At 43.1% G+C, this 15,417-nt stretch overlaps 1 protein-coding gene across 1 annotated transcript in view; it reads right to left on the bottom strand.

Moving 5' to 3' along the window:
* syne2a (spectrin repeat containing, nuclear envelope 2a) overlaps positions 1–14,136 on the bottom strand; it is a 61,511-nt gene extending 47,375 nt beyond the window's left edge. The window contains exons 1-18 of the mRNA XM_078289803.1: positions 13,909–14,136; positions 12,085–12,249; positions 10,975–11,130; positions 10,171–10,412; positions 7,111–9,175; positions 6,681–7,015; positions 5,680–5,824; positions 5,086–5,286; positions 4,568–4,827; positions 4,328–4,478; positions 3,319–3,462; positions 2,719–2,850; positions 2,424–2,606; positions 2,129–2,266; positions 1,431–1,616; positions 887–1,009; positions 530–712; positions 205–339 (exon numbers count right to left, since the gene is read on the bottom strand). Coding sequence (XP_078145929.1) covers positions 205–339; positions 530–712; positions 887–1,009; positions 1,431–1,616; positions 2,129–2,266; positions 2,424–2,606; positions 2,719–2,850; positions 3,319–3,462; positions 4,328–4,478; positions 4,568–4,827; positions 5,086–5,286; positions 5,680–5,824; positions 6,681–7,015; positions 7,111–9,175; positions 10,171–10,412; positions 10,975–11,130; positions 12,085–12,249; positions 13,909–14,124 — 5,160 coding nt within the window. The 5' untranslated portion in view covers positions 14,125–14,136. The remainder of the gene's footprint in view (positions 1–204; positions 340–529; positions 713–886; positions 1,010–1,430; positions 1,617–2,128; positions 2,267–2,423; positions 2,607–2,718; positions 2,851–3,318; positions 3,463–4,327; positions 4,479–4,567; positions 4,828–5,085; positions 5,287–5,679; positions 5,825–6,680; positions 7,016–7,110; positions 9,176–10,170; positions 10,413–10,974; positions 11,131–12,084; positions 12,250–13,908) is intronic.
* Between the last annotated feature and the right edge of the window lie 1,281 nt (positions 14,137–15,417).

Genomic DNA, 15,417 nt, shown 5'->3' with positions numbered 1-15,417 from the left:
ATTTGTAAAATTCCCTGACTTTGCCTGTCTGGAAAATTCTGTGATATTACAGAAATTGACCAGTGGGAACCCTGGACTTGGTGACTGTCATTTGAATTTCCCAAGTTGTGAAATCAAACACCACTGTCAAACTTGCATTATTGGATTATTGTTGCGTTATTATTGTTGATGCTTGGCAGTGAACTGACCAAAGATCAGTGTTACCTGGAAAGAGTTTCCTCGTGGAGACCCGTCTAGTTGCATTGTATCTCCAGGCAGGTCAGAGGCTTCTGTTATGGCGATGCCGACATCCTCTGTGGGGGTCGTTTCCTCAGTTTCCTCCTCTTTACCAACCTTGCTCTTTGATAGACAAGAGAGACAAGAGATGAGAGAGACAAAGAGAGAAAAAGAGACAAACAGTGACCAAAGCAACAGCATACTCGAGGTGTCAGGCTGGAAGCAAATGTTGTATAATGATTCTCAAGGTATACTTATTTTGTTGTTCTACTCATTTTTGCCTATACAGTCGTGTTAAAACCACATACTGTACCTCCAGCAGTGCAGCCTGTTGTTGGGTGAGTTCTTCCAGCTCCTGGAGCGGCTGCAGGAGCAGACTGGCTCTGGAGAAGACAGCCAGGCTCTCCTCCTCTCCCTGTGGGAGGCCCAGCTCTCCTTTACATCGCTCCATCTCCTCCAACGTCCTCCGCATCGACTGCACATTGGCCAGGATCACCTTGATGTTGAAAGAGAAATACAAAGTGTGAACATTGTATAACTGTAACAAACTTTGAACATTTAGAGTTTTTAGTTTTTGGAGAACTACTTATTCTAGGATTAGATCAATATATCAGTTTGAAGAATTATTAGTACATAATGGGTCAGTGATAATAATAATTCCATGCCTCACCTCTCGGTTGTGAAGATGCTCCAGAACAGTGATGTTGGAGTTGTCCATGGAAGATAAAATCGTTCTGATCTTGGTTACATTTTTCTCCATAGTCTTCAGCTCTGCTTCCATGGCATCCACCACCTGGAAAGGAGATCGGCAATAACTTTTTTATAGACCTGGTTAATTATCTAAAATCAAACAATTAAAAAAAAAACAGCAACTTGATTTTGAACATATCCCTGTTAGTAAATGATTTTATTAGCTATAAATTTGCAGGGTTGCTAAATTAAAATTCCATGATCACAAATGCCATATAGAGTGGTCCCTCGTTTTCCCTGAAATGGAAATTTAGGTTTGAGGAGTGCGTAGTTTACTGATCACATTGTCACATTACAGGTTTTCTGGGCACTGAAGTCCACAAATTCAAACAGTTACCTCTTTCTGCCATTTGGCAGCAGCTCAAAACTCAAAACTCCAAAAACACCTGAAAATGGTGCTTGTCATTGTGGAAAATGCCTAAATGGAATTTGCCTTTTTAAAGTAAAGAGCATGTGTTTCTTACTGCAGCGGTCTGCAGGAGCTGCTCCAGAGGCCCTACAATGTTACATTGCATGGTGTGGACTTGTTGGTCGGCCTGGGCCAGCCTCTCCTCCTGGGTGCTGATGTCACACACAGCAGAGATTTCATCCAGCAGAGGCCCGAAGCCCCCTAGGGTGCCCCTGATCCGCTCAGCATCATCCAGGACCAGCTGTAGTTTAGGATGTTGAGTTACATTAATCTTTGGTATTCATAAGAAACATGTGCCAAAGCTTGTAGATATTGGTGAAAATACACAAATCATTTCCATTAAGGTGACTGGGTATAACCTGGAGCCAGGACTCTGAACTGCTAGCCAAGCACACTTTAAAAATTCTAATATAAGATTAAATATAATGATTCCCCTATGGAAATTGAGTTGTTGCTGCAGCAAACAGTAACGGGATACAGAAAAGAAAAAATAGAATATAATGGGAGTGTTAAAGGCAACCCAAATTAAAATATATGAATCAAAGTATGTATGCAGGGTGTGCAAAATATCAGTAGTAGATACATAGATGCATTTGTGTGTGTGTGTGTGTGTGTGTGTGTGTGTGTGTGTGTGTGTGTGTATTCAAGTTTTTTTTTACAAATGTATAGATGTGATGCATACAGTTGGTGTGTGTGTTCATATGCACATGCATGACACATGCATGAGTGTTTGTTTTGCTTGGTGTCACTGACCTGCAGTGAGTTCGCATGACTCTGAAGGCTTCTGGCTGTTGTGTATGAGCAGGGAGCGCTGAGCCAAGACTGGGCCACTTCTAACCAGCCGGTGGCGCTGTGGAGCATGTCTTCAAACTCCTGAAGATAGGCAGGGATCTGAGACGGAGCAAAAAGGATAGAAAATTAAGGACGACGGCACTACTTTACAGAAGTTAGAAGTCATTCTCCCCAAGAGCTCACACCACCTGCTCCCCTCTGTTCAATATAGAAGTGAGGGCTTGTAGGTGATGTAGTGTGTGTGTGTGTGCCTAACCTTGCTGAGGAAGGCGGTGCGCTGCTCGGCCATGTGCGCCGCATCCTGGTAGAGCTGCAGCGGCTGGGTGAGCTGGTCCATGAGGAGGTGGGCTTGATCCGGCCGCTCCTCCGCGAGATCCTGCGCCTCGCTCTCCAAGAGCGTCAAGCGGCTGTGCCATGCGTCCAGCTCATCCCACACATGCTGGAGGATGGAAGATGTACAGTTGTAGTATGCATATATACATGTGCATATTTCAGATGCTGAGTAAAATGGGTGTGCGCACACAAACACACACACACACAAATGGACACACCTTGAGTGTGTTTTGAGCCTCAGTGACTGTTGGACTCCTCTGCTTCAGTAATGTCTTCACTCCCTCCAGCCCAGAGTGCAGTTCCACCACTCTACTAGTTAGCTTACGAACTGGGTCGCTTCTGTCCAGGATCTGCAGAATGACCCCACATACACACACACACACACACACACACACACACACACATAATTTGTCCAAGGCTGCCAAATATCAGGACAATCAACTTACATAGTCAAGGATAAGGATAGGCACTTCTCTCCTCTGCTCCTCTCCTCTGAACTAAAGAAAATAACATTTCCATTCAAAATTACATGATATTCCAGAAGTTCCAGGACCACTGGGAAGTGGTCCTGGTCCCATAAGCAACATGTGCAATGATTTTAGATACTGAACTGAATCACACATAGCAACAGTGACAGTACATGTGTAAATATAAAAAGTTCAGCCAGTTCGACCTGCCATTGAAAATGTCTGTTCGCGACTGCCCACCCACCACTCTCATACACAAAATAAAGAGAGGTTTGGAGTGAGATGACAGGTCACATGATGTTCATATCATGTCGATCTGACCAGGATGGATTCAATTCTGTTTCCTGTTACCTCCTCCTCTGTTCTCTGAAGGGACAGTTGAACTTCTTGTATCCGCCTGCCGATATCAGCTGGAACCTCAGCATACGTGCTCTGCACTCTGTCCATGATGCGCTGTAGCTTAGCCTTCTGGGAAAACAAGTCCTTTTTGAGCCCCTGTCGATGTAGAAATGCAAGACGGAAAAATGTGAGGGACAGAAAGCGAGAGAGAGAGAGAGGAAAGAGGATCAAAGGTTTCCCCTTTGACTCTTCCTTTCCAAACTCGTTTAACTGATTTTCCAATTGAAGGTTCCAGGTAAGCTAACAGTCCGTCACAAGTTCAATGTACTTTTAAAAAGGGAAGGATGACTAATTGAATACCCTCACCAACTTAAACAGTCAAAATTAAACATGGCAAATCATCACTCTTAATCACTCTTTTATCACGCTGAAGTGAAGCACTACAGGCAACTGAACAAATATATTAATGTGACATTAGAGCAGCATCAGTGCACAAACGGAAAGCTCTGAACCTTAAGGAAAAAAAACAAATAGCTCTCAATAGATCTCGAGTTTTTAATTAGGAACAAGTCACAACCCTGAAGCTAACAGAAAATGTGCTCCCATTTGCTGTGCGGGACTGCTTTTGAAACTGTACAAAGACCATTCACAGATGAGACCGTTCAGACCGTTGGGGTAGCCCACATATCAAAAGACCACTTATGGCCAGGCTGTAATCTAATTAGTGTAGCTCCATGGGGTCTGTAGCTGCAACTGACAAAAACAGGCCTGCAAACATAGTTTATGCATCTCTCTGGAGTTAAGCAGGACTTGTAAATAGACCCTGAGGCCAATGTGCACTGTAGCATATTAAAAAGAGACAAAATCATTATTTCATACTGTATTCAGAATGGACAGTGCCAAAGGAATGCATTGGTATTATTTTTGCTGATATAAAAAAAATTAACTTCCTTTGGCCCTCCTACAAAACTGAGCATCGATTTCCAATTGTCAGACTTTAAAGCAGAAAAGGCAGTGTGACCTGCTGTTGGCGTGGATTGGAACAGGTGTCCAGAGTGGGAAGCATGGCTAACACATGTTGCTCCACATCTCCTATCTCCTCTTGGACACGCTGTCTCTCTTGCTCTTCCGCCAGCGCTGTCGTTACCACCACCAGGTTCCTCTCTTTCAAGCTGTGGAGAACATTATCCGCTTAGCATCCCTGTCATTCAAGAATAATCTCTTATGAAAAGATTCCACATGTATAATATATGTCTCACACCTCCTGAAGCTCTCTTGGATCTTCACCAGTCTTTGGCCCACAGGCCCAGGGCTGTCGGCATCCTGGGGAATGGATAAGCTCAGGGCATGTTCCAGACGGTGCTCCAGGGAGGCCAAGGACTGCTGCTCCTGCTCCAGGCCAGCCTGGTGGACCTCAGCCTGGGCAAGAAGGTCTTGGGGCTCCCCCTGGGTGGAGCCCATGGTGGAGGGGTCAGGTAGCTCAGCCTGAAGACTGGCCAAAGAACTGCAACACTGCTCCATCTAAAGTAAAAAGAGTTAAATCTTCAATATTTTTTTAAATGTATTTATTTATTTAATCTCTGTCATATCTCCTATATGTTGATGCTGCAATGACCCAATTTCCTCTCAGGGATCAATAATATTCATCTTATCTTAGACACAGTAGATTCGCTTGAGTAAACCTTTCCTAAAAGAAGGGCAAAGTGGGACATCCAATGAACCATCTATGTTGCATGAAATCATTTTTAAGTGAAAAAAAAAGTGGATATTACAACTCACACTGGTGGTGATGTCCTTCCATTCCTCTCCTCTCTGCTCCGAGTGTGCCATCAGGAGGCCGACACCACGCCGTAATGATACCCAGCGCCTCCAGAGGGCGCTCAGCTCCCCGTCCTTGCCGACCCCACAGCCCTGCATCGGACATCCAGCTCTCAGTTCTTCTATCTTCCCAGCGAGGCCGCGGAGATCCTCCATCAGTAACTTCATGCAGAGATTAAAAAAAGTTGGAGTCAGGCAGTATTCTCTGTACATGTACTGGACCTGGGTTAAATAGTGTCTGCAAAATGTTCTTAGCCTTTATTTTTACTTGTTTGTAGGAACAGATGGATGGGACACACTGCAATTCAGATTATGCCTGGTACATTTTTACTTTCAAATGCATTCCTGTGATTGTTCAAACATGGCACTCAGCCATCTGGTACTCCAAACAGATCAAAACAAACACTTAAAATAATTATCAAATAATTGTCAAAATATCTGACATGTCCATACAAGGCCCAAGTGGATCCAGTATGTATTCACAAATGCAATTTAATGAATGCTGTGTCTCGGCATGTGCTAATAACCACAGAATTAATGCTGCCTCTAACCTACCTTGACTCTGTTTTGTTGCTCAACACACTTGTCATATGAAGTCACAAGTTCAGCAGCACAGTCTGAGAGCCTGGCTTCAAACCTCGAAAGAAGTTGCTGTATGTCGTCATGACACTTCCTGTGGCTGTGTTCTCTTTTTGCACACCTACCAGGATGAGGAATATGAGATAAATCACTGAAGCATTAACTAGAAATATAGAGCATATTTCATGATTGTTGTTAATTGTAATATAACCGACACACTGCGTTTTTAATGTTGACGGTGTTAGGAAAATTAGCAACATTTGTTACATGGGCGAGTTTTTTCCCTGTTGATCTATTTTCACATATGTCACATGTGTACATGAAAGTATTTAGTGTACAGGTGAAGAGAATAAGAATCCCCCCTTAGGTTGGGTTAGATAGCTCTGTTGGAGGGTTGTTACTTAGTGGTAATGCGCTTTGTGAGTTTATTTATTACCTGTGCATTATTTTAACATGATTTACCCATGTAACATTTTGGCTGATTTTTCTTTTCCTCTCATAGATGCATTGTTTATCCTCGCCCCCTATAACCCCAATATAATAGAATAGAATAGAACAGAATATAATACAATAAAACAGAATACTAAAATATTTAGACACATTTAGAAATTTGCCTTTGGCTTTACTGAGGTTAAAAAAAATAAAAACCATAGTAAATAATAATAATAATGAGAAAACACCAGACACAAGCTACACATAAGATGTTCAAATGTGCAGTTTTCAGTGGAAAGCAATACATTCAATTGGTTAAACATTCAGTGTTGTGGCTGCATGTAGATTGCCCTCAAGATGATAGATCAACAGATGACTTATTGCAACTTACATACTGAAATATGGAGGCATTTGCAGACTCAGTACATAATTTACTGAAGATTACATTCTACACTGTAACTACATGACTTACAATTAATGTAATTCATATTAACATATCAATATGTGACGAACTGTAAACAGTGGGAAGTGAGAAAAGACCGTACCTCTGCAGGGCATCCAGCCTGAGCTGGGCCTGGGCCTCCAGTGTAGCTCTTCCCACCAACAACTGACTCAAGATGCCAATGTGGAGCTGCTCAGTCTTTGGGTGGGAGAGGCAGGGTTGCTGAGGTACCAGTTCCACGAGGTGGCAGATATGAGCCTGGAGACCATCTTCTAGGGTAGCTAGAGCCTGCTGGGTCTGCCGTTGCTCCTCGGTGCAGTCCAAAAACCCTCCAGGAGCTGACAAGAAGGTGGCTTCAGCGTTGTGAAGGAAGCCTATTGCTCCTTGAGCAGCCCAGTGATAATCCTTCAAGGATTCTCGAGCCTGAGACAAACTCTCCTGTTGGATACATGGTAAATGATCAAGAAAATGCACAATAAATTAGTAGGTTCAAAAAGACTATAACTATATTATCCAAAAATATTTTAGCTTACCATCTGTGAATGGCACTCCTGCATGGTTGCATCCCTGAGGGAGTACAGTTCCCCATGGGTCCTCAGGTTCATTTTTTCTTTCCGTCCCAAAGCCTCTAACACCCGCATCCCAGACTCCAAGTTTCTCCAAATAACCCAACACCTTTGTAGTGTAATATCTATGGCCTTTTCGTCTGGATCCACTTGTTCAGCTCCCTCTAGCTCCAGCCTTGTTCTTTGGAAAAGCTCCATCAAGGCAGGAAGCTCAGAGCGAAAGCACAGACCTTCCAGAAGCTTGCCCTCCAGGTTTTTGATATCATCTGTGACAGCGTGCTCCCAAGAGACCAAAGTTTCCACAGAGCTGCGAATCCTCTGCCTCTCTGAATTAAGCTGTGACGGGTACAAGTCCTGAGCTATGGCTTCCAACTGGTCAGCTGCTTCTTGACATTGTGTCTTCACCAAAGGAAGTTCAACCAAGAGTGTCTGACATAGTCTGAACCTCTCACCTACACTGACTGTTTTATCTTCGGCACGCTGGATTTGCCCTTTGGCAATGTCCCTGGATTCCTCCATTTGTTTCTTGAGGTACATATACTTGTCTTGCTCCAAGGCATGGACACTAAGTGTTTTAGACCTGTCTTGCAGTTCACCAATGGTGCACAACAGGGAGCTCCGCTTGGCCTCCTGGCAGTGCCGAAGCTCTTGTATTTGACACTGATGTTCCATTAGCATGTGTTTCAACAGTGCAGTGGCTGAAAGGGTGTCCTTTGTTAAAGGGAATGTCTGCTGCTCAAGGTTGGTAGATATCTGCTTCAAGCTAGTCTGGACAGTAGATAACTCCTCATCTGACGAGGTCCGCTCATGAATTAGCTCCTCTAATTCCCAGCTGGTCGCTCGCTCATGAGCCAGCAATCCATCCAACTCTGTCCAAAGGCCTGAGAGTCTGTTAACTAGGTAGCGGCTCTCTGCTGGTCTTAGCCCTACTGCTGTTTCCTTACTATTCTTTGCCAGAATGTCCACCAGAGCTATTTGGCTCTCTATCTCCTCAGTGGATAATTTGTGGACCCTAAGCTTGCTCTCCAGATTTAGGATGTCGGCTTTCGAAACATTCTCAACATGGGGATAGGGGTCTCTTTTAACATGTTCTTCTGCTAACCAGGCATCCATGCCAGTGAGCTGGCGTAGTAGCTTCTCCCTCTCCTGCAGGTTCTTCTCCATGATGTCCAGAGCATGAGCCGAGCTGTGAGCAATGGCTTCATAGAGCTCTTCTATTGTCTTCAGTGAGGTAAGCACTTGTTCAGTTTCCTCCTTGTCCATGTCAGAGGCCATGGCTTTTATTTCCTCAAATTCTACTTGCATCTTGGACTGTCTAGACAAAATATCAGTTTGAAGTTTCTTCATCTCAATAATTTGGATACGAGCCTCCTCAGGGAAAAGGGCCAACTTTTTCCCAAGTGTGATGTGGTTCTCTGCCTGCTTGGCCCACATGACCAAGTCCTTTAAGTGCTTGTTGATCTTAGCTAAAGAAGTGCTACCAATACTGGGTGATGAAGTGTCAAGCTGGCTCTTGGTGACATTGAGCAAGGACCTCAATTTCTGAAGGACACGTCCAATCTCGTCCTTCTCTTTCCGACCTAGAGAGAAGTGGCCAAGAGCATCTGACTGTGACTGTAAGTGCAGATAAAGCTGGTTATACAGTTTTAGATCTGTGGTCAGGCAAACAAATTCTAAAGTGCTTTTGCTGTCGTGAATTGTCTGAGAGGATTGCAAGAAAGTGTTCGACTTCTGAAGAGCTTCAAGCTTGGCCTGAAGTTGCTCAGCCTCTTTTAAAAAGAGAGAGGATTGAGCGGACGAGTTTGAGGCATGCCTCAGTGCTCTTTTGATACTCCCTTCTAAAAGCCTCCATTCCTCCTGGATATCCCCAAGCTGGGCAAGCAGAGCACCTGAATTTTCAGCTTCGCTCAAGTGGACTGACAATTGGCTACTTAACCGGAGCAGCTCTTCCATCATGCCTTTCTTCTGCTCCATGGTTCGCAGAAGGACATGGAGTTTGTCAGCTTGAAGGGCACTGCTTCCCAAAACATTTCTGACAAAAACCCAGAGAAAAGAATGTGAGTAAAGTACACAAACTATCATTATCAAGTACTTATAGCAATAATTAACTGCAGCAAATGCTCCTTTTTTATTTTTATTTTTTTAAAGATTTATTTTTGGCATTTTTTATGCTTTATTGGACAGACACAGTAGTCATGTTTCCATTTAATTGTCAAGCGAATTTTAAGCGAACTTGTCGCAAAAAAGAAAAAAAAAGAAAATGCGAATTAGGCGCGCTTCCATCAACTGGTTTGGAGCGAATAAACTAGGCTACGCAATGCGTAATTTCGTCACAAGTTGGCAGTATAGGCTACGTTACGCATGGCTGTAATAAACAGAGTAGAAGAAGTAGAGGTTGCGAACCGGAAACAAAACAATTCGCCTTGGCCATATACGAGCGAAAAATGGAGAGAGGTCGTCAGGAATTACTTTCCGTTGGGCAAGTTATAATTGTTCTTTCATGTCAGCTAGTATTGGCCATGTTTCATGCTGTCCAGAGACGAAGACATGCAATCCAATGCAATCCTGTTGTTGCTACTACCAGCCATGTTTTCGCGCGTTATGGGAATATCCGGGAAGACGCCGACAGCGGAAACAGCTGATCAGTCATGTGAGTTAAATGTTCGCTACGTCATAACTTATTCGGAAAAGGTGTTTCCATCTCCCATTTTGCGCATTAACTTTTTTTCGAAAAAGGCAAAAACCACCTCAAGCGAGCGTAAAAACTTTTTTGCGAAATTGAGGAAGTTTTTTCGAATTTTGCAGTTTCCATCAACCTTTTCTAATGCGATACTTCAAAATGTGCATAAAAATACGTTGATGGAAGCGTGACTAGTGAGAGAGACACAGGAAGGCATGGGAGAGAGAGCGAGGGAAGGACATGCAGCAAAGGACCGCGGGCTGGATTCGAACCCGAGTCGCTGCTCTACTCGGTGAGCCACCGGGGCGCCCCCAAATGCTCCTTTTTTAAATCATTGGATTACTCACAAGCTCATTTTCTCCTTCTCGGCAGCTAGAACCTCCAGTAATGCTCTGGTAGTCTTCATCTGTCTGTGATACTGTCTGACCTGGTCCAGCTGTGCTGCTTTGACCTGTACTGTGGCAGACGCATCCAGCATTGCAGCGCTCCATCGTCCCTCCATGATTTTCAGGGCCTCTGGGTCACAAACCCTGGTAGCAAGCATGCTGTTCATTGTAGCTACTTGCTCCAGCACACAGCGTCTGTGGTCCTACAAAAGACAGCAGACAGACTTGAGATTATTCGACAGTATTGTCTGTTGTGATGAACTCAAAGCTCAAATGTTGTAGAACAGAGCACCGCTGTGAATTACATCAAACTAAAACTCTAGTGAAACAAAAGTTAGAGGAAGGTACAGAGGAGGTGAAAGAAACCCCAGAGAGTTTGTGGGTGAACCTCCCATAAAGAAAGAGGACAATGTGGTTGGTTATTAATACACAAAATATGAAGATATACAAGAAAATTGTGATACAGAGTGAGCACAATTAAAAAAAAAAGAGAAAAAGGTAAAATGGAAAAATAAAAAACAATTGAACAATCCAACAACGTAAATTGTTCAAAAGCACTGAACCATCATAGTGCACAGAAAATTGACCTTGGGCAGTTCTGAAGAAGGCAATGTGATTTTATTTTATTTATTTTGTTATGGGTGAACATGTTATCAAAACTGGCAGGCAGGAGAGTCTATGTATCCTTACATTAACCAGGACTAAGGACTGACTAGGAAAAGGCCTAAATAGAGTAATAAATAAATACATTTGTAAAACCCTCACCTCTGCCTCATCCAGTTGTTTGGCCATGGCTGTGACATTGAGCTGGGCTGGTTGATAGCGACATGCCAGAACTTTTAGGACGGTTCGTACCAAGTGAATTTCTGGTTCGCTGGGAGAGGACTCCATGGACCAAGTTAAATCCATCTGTTGTGCCCGCTACAACAAAAAACAAAATAATAATATTAATAATAATAATAATTTTAAAAGCAGGGACTAGGCCATCGGAGCAAACAAGTTCATCAAATTATCATTCCCTGATTACTTGTTTAAAAACCTCTAAAGGAGCTAGGCTAAAAGGCTAGAACAAGAAGGCTAAAAGAAATCACAGACAGACAGACAGACAGACAGACAGACAATGATTTATGTACAAACTGGGCCTCAAAGGTAACAGAATTGACCAGAGATTGTAAAGTTGCATTCCTTTCTTTCAAGTTCATGGTTTACATCTTTTAGCTTTCTTCTATTGCCAGGGGCATATGTGTGCATACATACATAAAAATGTTATATTTTTCCTAAAGTTATACAGTATCACAATGTGTATCAAAAAGCAGTGAAACTGTCAGTACAAGTCAGTGGACACTGTGAGTAATTAGGCCCTGCTAATGACCCTGCAGGAAATCCCTGTGGCTCAAAGCTTGTTGTGGGATGTGGATCTTCCTGTCAATGGCATCATGGGAATACAGTATCATCAATCCCAAGGTACATCAAACTGCCATTCTTATCTGTTCACTGAGCCATGCATTTACACTTGACTTTTTGCCATTTGAGGACACTTGGGAATTATGCACATATTTCAAAGCATATAACTCACACTGACAGAACTTTCATTGCTATGTCAATTTAATGTACTGTGTGCAACTACATAGATCTGAATAATGGACACAGTGAATTAATATTCTCTGTCGTTTCTCCAACTGAATATGCAACTACCTTTCTATGCACAAATTCTGACAGGAGGTCTTGACAGTACCTTTACCAACAAATACATACATTTCCCAGGAACAAGACAAATATGCAGTGTAACATAGCAAGCCTATTATAGTTCTAACAAGCCTAGCTCTAGCACAGCAAGCTGTTTTTCCACCTGGGGCAATTTGATGCAATACTCACATTAATAACATCACTTCTTTCCACCAAGCTCTGGATTTCAGACAAAATGTCCTGCATTGTGGACTGGTGTTTGGGGGACTCTGGTGATCCACCTGTCTTCTCCCCAGGCCCAAAATCGGACGGCGACCCCAATGCCCCTCTCTCAGGCTCCATGCCCTCTTGGATCTGAGGGAATATGCACAAAAGCCCAGGGTGGTGTGTCACATTGTAGCCTTCTTCTTCCCCGTGTTTGGCCCAAGATAATAACAGGGCTTCCTGTTCTTTCCTGGTTCCACAGTAGCGACTAGCACTGTGTTGACGGCGGCCCTGCGAGTCAGTACAGCTATTAACACAAGAATGTGCCTGAGTAGGGAGCTGTCTGCCCTGAGGGAGAAAGGCCCAGTTCCAAATCTATTCATTTCAAAATGTACTCTGACTCTCCACTTTGTTTGAGCAAATCACTCATCTGTTAAGACTTGGTTAGACAGGGCAAGCACCTGTAACATAACATGAACTGTCAAGCCATTAGTTCAGAAACAAGGGAGGTGCCTTTTAGAAGTGTTTGGATGCGACCAAGGTGTGCCTTAGAGCAGGGCGTAGGTAGAGCGGGAAGTGGATTTGAAACAACAGGTGACGATTTGTGGTGGAAAAAAGCAGTGCAAAGAAAGAATCCCTTATTCTCATAGGAGAGCTTGTCTACCTTTAAGTGAATGTTTACAGTATATCTTTCTCGCTACTGTTACAAATATTTATCTTTGTCAGTGTTTAAATAGCAGTTGATGAAGATAATACTTGTTTAGTTCCAGTATGGTGCTGTAGTACAATGTTCAAAGCCTGGCAGTTGCACATTGCAAACTTGAGTTTTACAATAATCCAGAATGGGCAACTTAAAAATGTATTTTGTACAGTGAGCAAGAAACTATGCAACAAAAAAGGTTTAACTTAACACCTGAAGTATTTCATCCATAGTGTAAGTGTACATTTGTCTTGAGAAAGAATCATTTCTTTACACAGGATAAAGAAGGTTTCATATAAAGGCAAATGCCAGACTTAAATCTATGATTGGACCTTGACTAAATAATGACTTCAAAATGCCAAACGGTGGGAAAGACTCGCTAATGGAATGAATTTCCTAAAGACAAATAACAAGTTCCAGTTGGATTTAGGATAAAATTACAGTGAGAAAAATGTCAGAAAAATCTAAGGGAACACAACAGCAACCAGCTGGCTGTGTTTCAGCGAACACACACCCACTCTAGCTTTAAGCACTAGGCAATGCAAGGTAAGGAAAGGAAAATGGCCTGTAAATGTCAAAGGATACATTGTTTTACAAGTGTCTCTTATGCAAGCAAAGACTGTGGCTTTAGCTGGGTATGAGTCTTGTGCCAGCAAGGATGATAGACAACCAACTGTTCAATGTCATTCAAAAGCAATGAAGGATGACATTAAAGCAGTAAAGATGTGAGTAACCAACTTCTTCAGCTCAAACACATCATATACATTTATATATCATTAAACCAATATCTCAGTCTAACCCTAATTACAGGTAGAGGTGTCACTCATGTTAACAAGGAATATAGCCTCGTTTCAAGGGGAGTCCCTTCCCAGTCTCATACCCAGGAGTTGTGTGTTTCCCAGCATGCCACACTACAGATCGAGCTAATTCAAAAGCTACACTTTTGCATTACATGAAAGGTGAGAAGAAGAGAACCAGGGGAGTGATTACACAAGGACAGAAAATAGGCATAATGTGAATTACACTGAATAAAATCTATGAGGCATATGTCTCTGATTTGCATTTTGAGAAAATTATGTAAATAAATTATAATAAAAAAATGTTTTTACCTGTTCCTGTGGCCCCTCTGTGGCCCCCAGCAATCCAGATAACTTTGACTCACTTTCTGCTTTCTGCTTAGCACTGTCTTGAAGACTTTCTGACACATATGAAGTTTTAGTCTCTGGGCATCCAGTGTCAGTCATTTTTTCTGTGTTATTTCTGTCTGTCATCCCTGTATATCTTTTGCCTGTGGTCTCTGTATGTGCGGCGTCAGTAGCTGTCATCTGAGTGTCAGTGTTGTCAGTGGCAGGGAGTTGTGTTTGTGGATGGCCCAGTGCAACCACTGAAGGCTGATTCCTTAACCCAGAGCATGGCACCGAGCTCTCTGCTTGCTCATCTGTGTGGCGGCAGTCTGTCATCTCTTCTTGTGTGATGCCAGGAGATGTTGTCGTCTGTACTGTTTCAGAAAGAGCTGTGCCGGTGAATTCAGATTCACCAACAGAGTCACATGATTTGGGGCAATTCAACACCTCACTCTCTGTGAATTCAGGACTTCTGGAGTTTTGACTCTTTACTTCTTTGCATGGCAATTTGGCACTCATAAATTTTAATTCCTTCGATTCTGTACTTCCTAATGTCAAGGGGTTTTCCGATGATGAATCAGCAAATTGAGACGCATTTGATTCAAGGATATTCAAATCAAGGCTTTTCTGTTCTGATTCAACACTGTTTAATGTAGCGAGTGTCCTCTCCCTTCTTTTCGACTGGATGTGCATCATGGATTCCTTCTCAGGCAGCGCTGTACTTGAAACTTCTGTTTTCTGGTGCTTTGCATCACACAGGTCTACTGCTTGTGAGCTGGATACATCTGGGCAGCTGACTCCAAAGTTTTCGCTTTGCTTTATGTGCTGTGGCTGAGACTGAGGCAACTCCATGTCCAACATGATCGTAAACACTTTCTTTGAGGTCACACCAATGTCTTCAGCATCAGGCACTAACTGTGTCTCTGGCTCTTGAGTGCCTGACTCAAACCGTGATATCTCTGTAGGTTGTGTTGCTAGGTGTCCAGACTCATCTTCGGGGGCAGGTACACACAGTAATTGCTCTCTCAACTCCGGCTCCACACCACTAACAATTTCTGGGTATTCCACCAGTGATGTGACACAGTGTATAGAATCCATTTCCTGGGTTTTTTCAGTGCCTGCTGCTGGCAATTCTGGGTCCAGGATTAGGGAAGTGACTTTCTGCAATGGCTCACTGTTCTCTTGCTGAGCAATTAAACCGTTGTTGAAAGTAACTAGGGAGTCTGACACTGAAGATTCTGTATTGCTTCCAGGAGGTGACTGTGAGGCCTGACAGAGCCCGTTGCTGAGAGCAGTCGGACTGCTATCAATGTAACCGGTGCTGCCATCATCTATCGGCATGACTTGGAGAGTATCTACATCTGATGTGCCATAAAGCCGCTGGTTGAGATCAGCCTCCAACATAATGGTGGCCACTTTTGGTGGAGTCGACGTCAATTCTTTTGGTTTGATATATGTCAATGTGTCTTCATGGGTTTTTGATATAAAAACACC

The sequence above is a fragment of the Centroberyx gerrardi genome, chromosome 18 (genome assembly GCF_048128805.1).
Source record: "Centroberyx gerrardi isolate f3 chromosome 18, fCenGer3.hap1.cur.20231027, whole genome shotgun sequence".
NCBI classification, from domain to species: domain Eukaryota; kingdom Metazoa; phylum Chordata; class Actinopteri; order Beryciformes; family Berycidae; genus Centroberyx; species Centroberyx gerrardi.
This window is presented reverse-complemented; position numbering and strand designations above follow the sequence as displayed.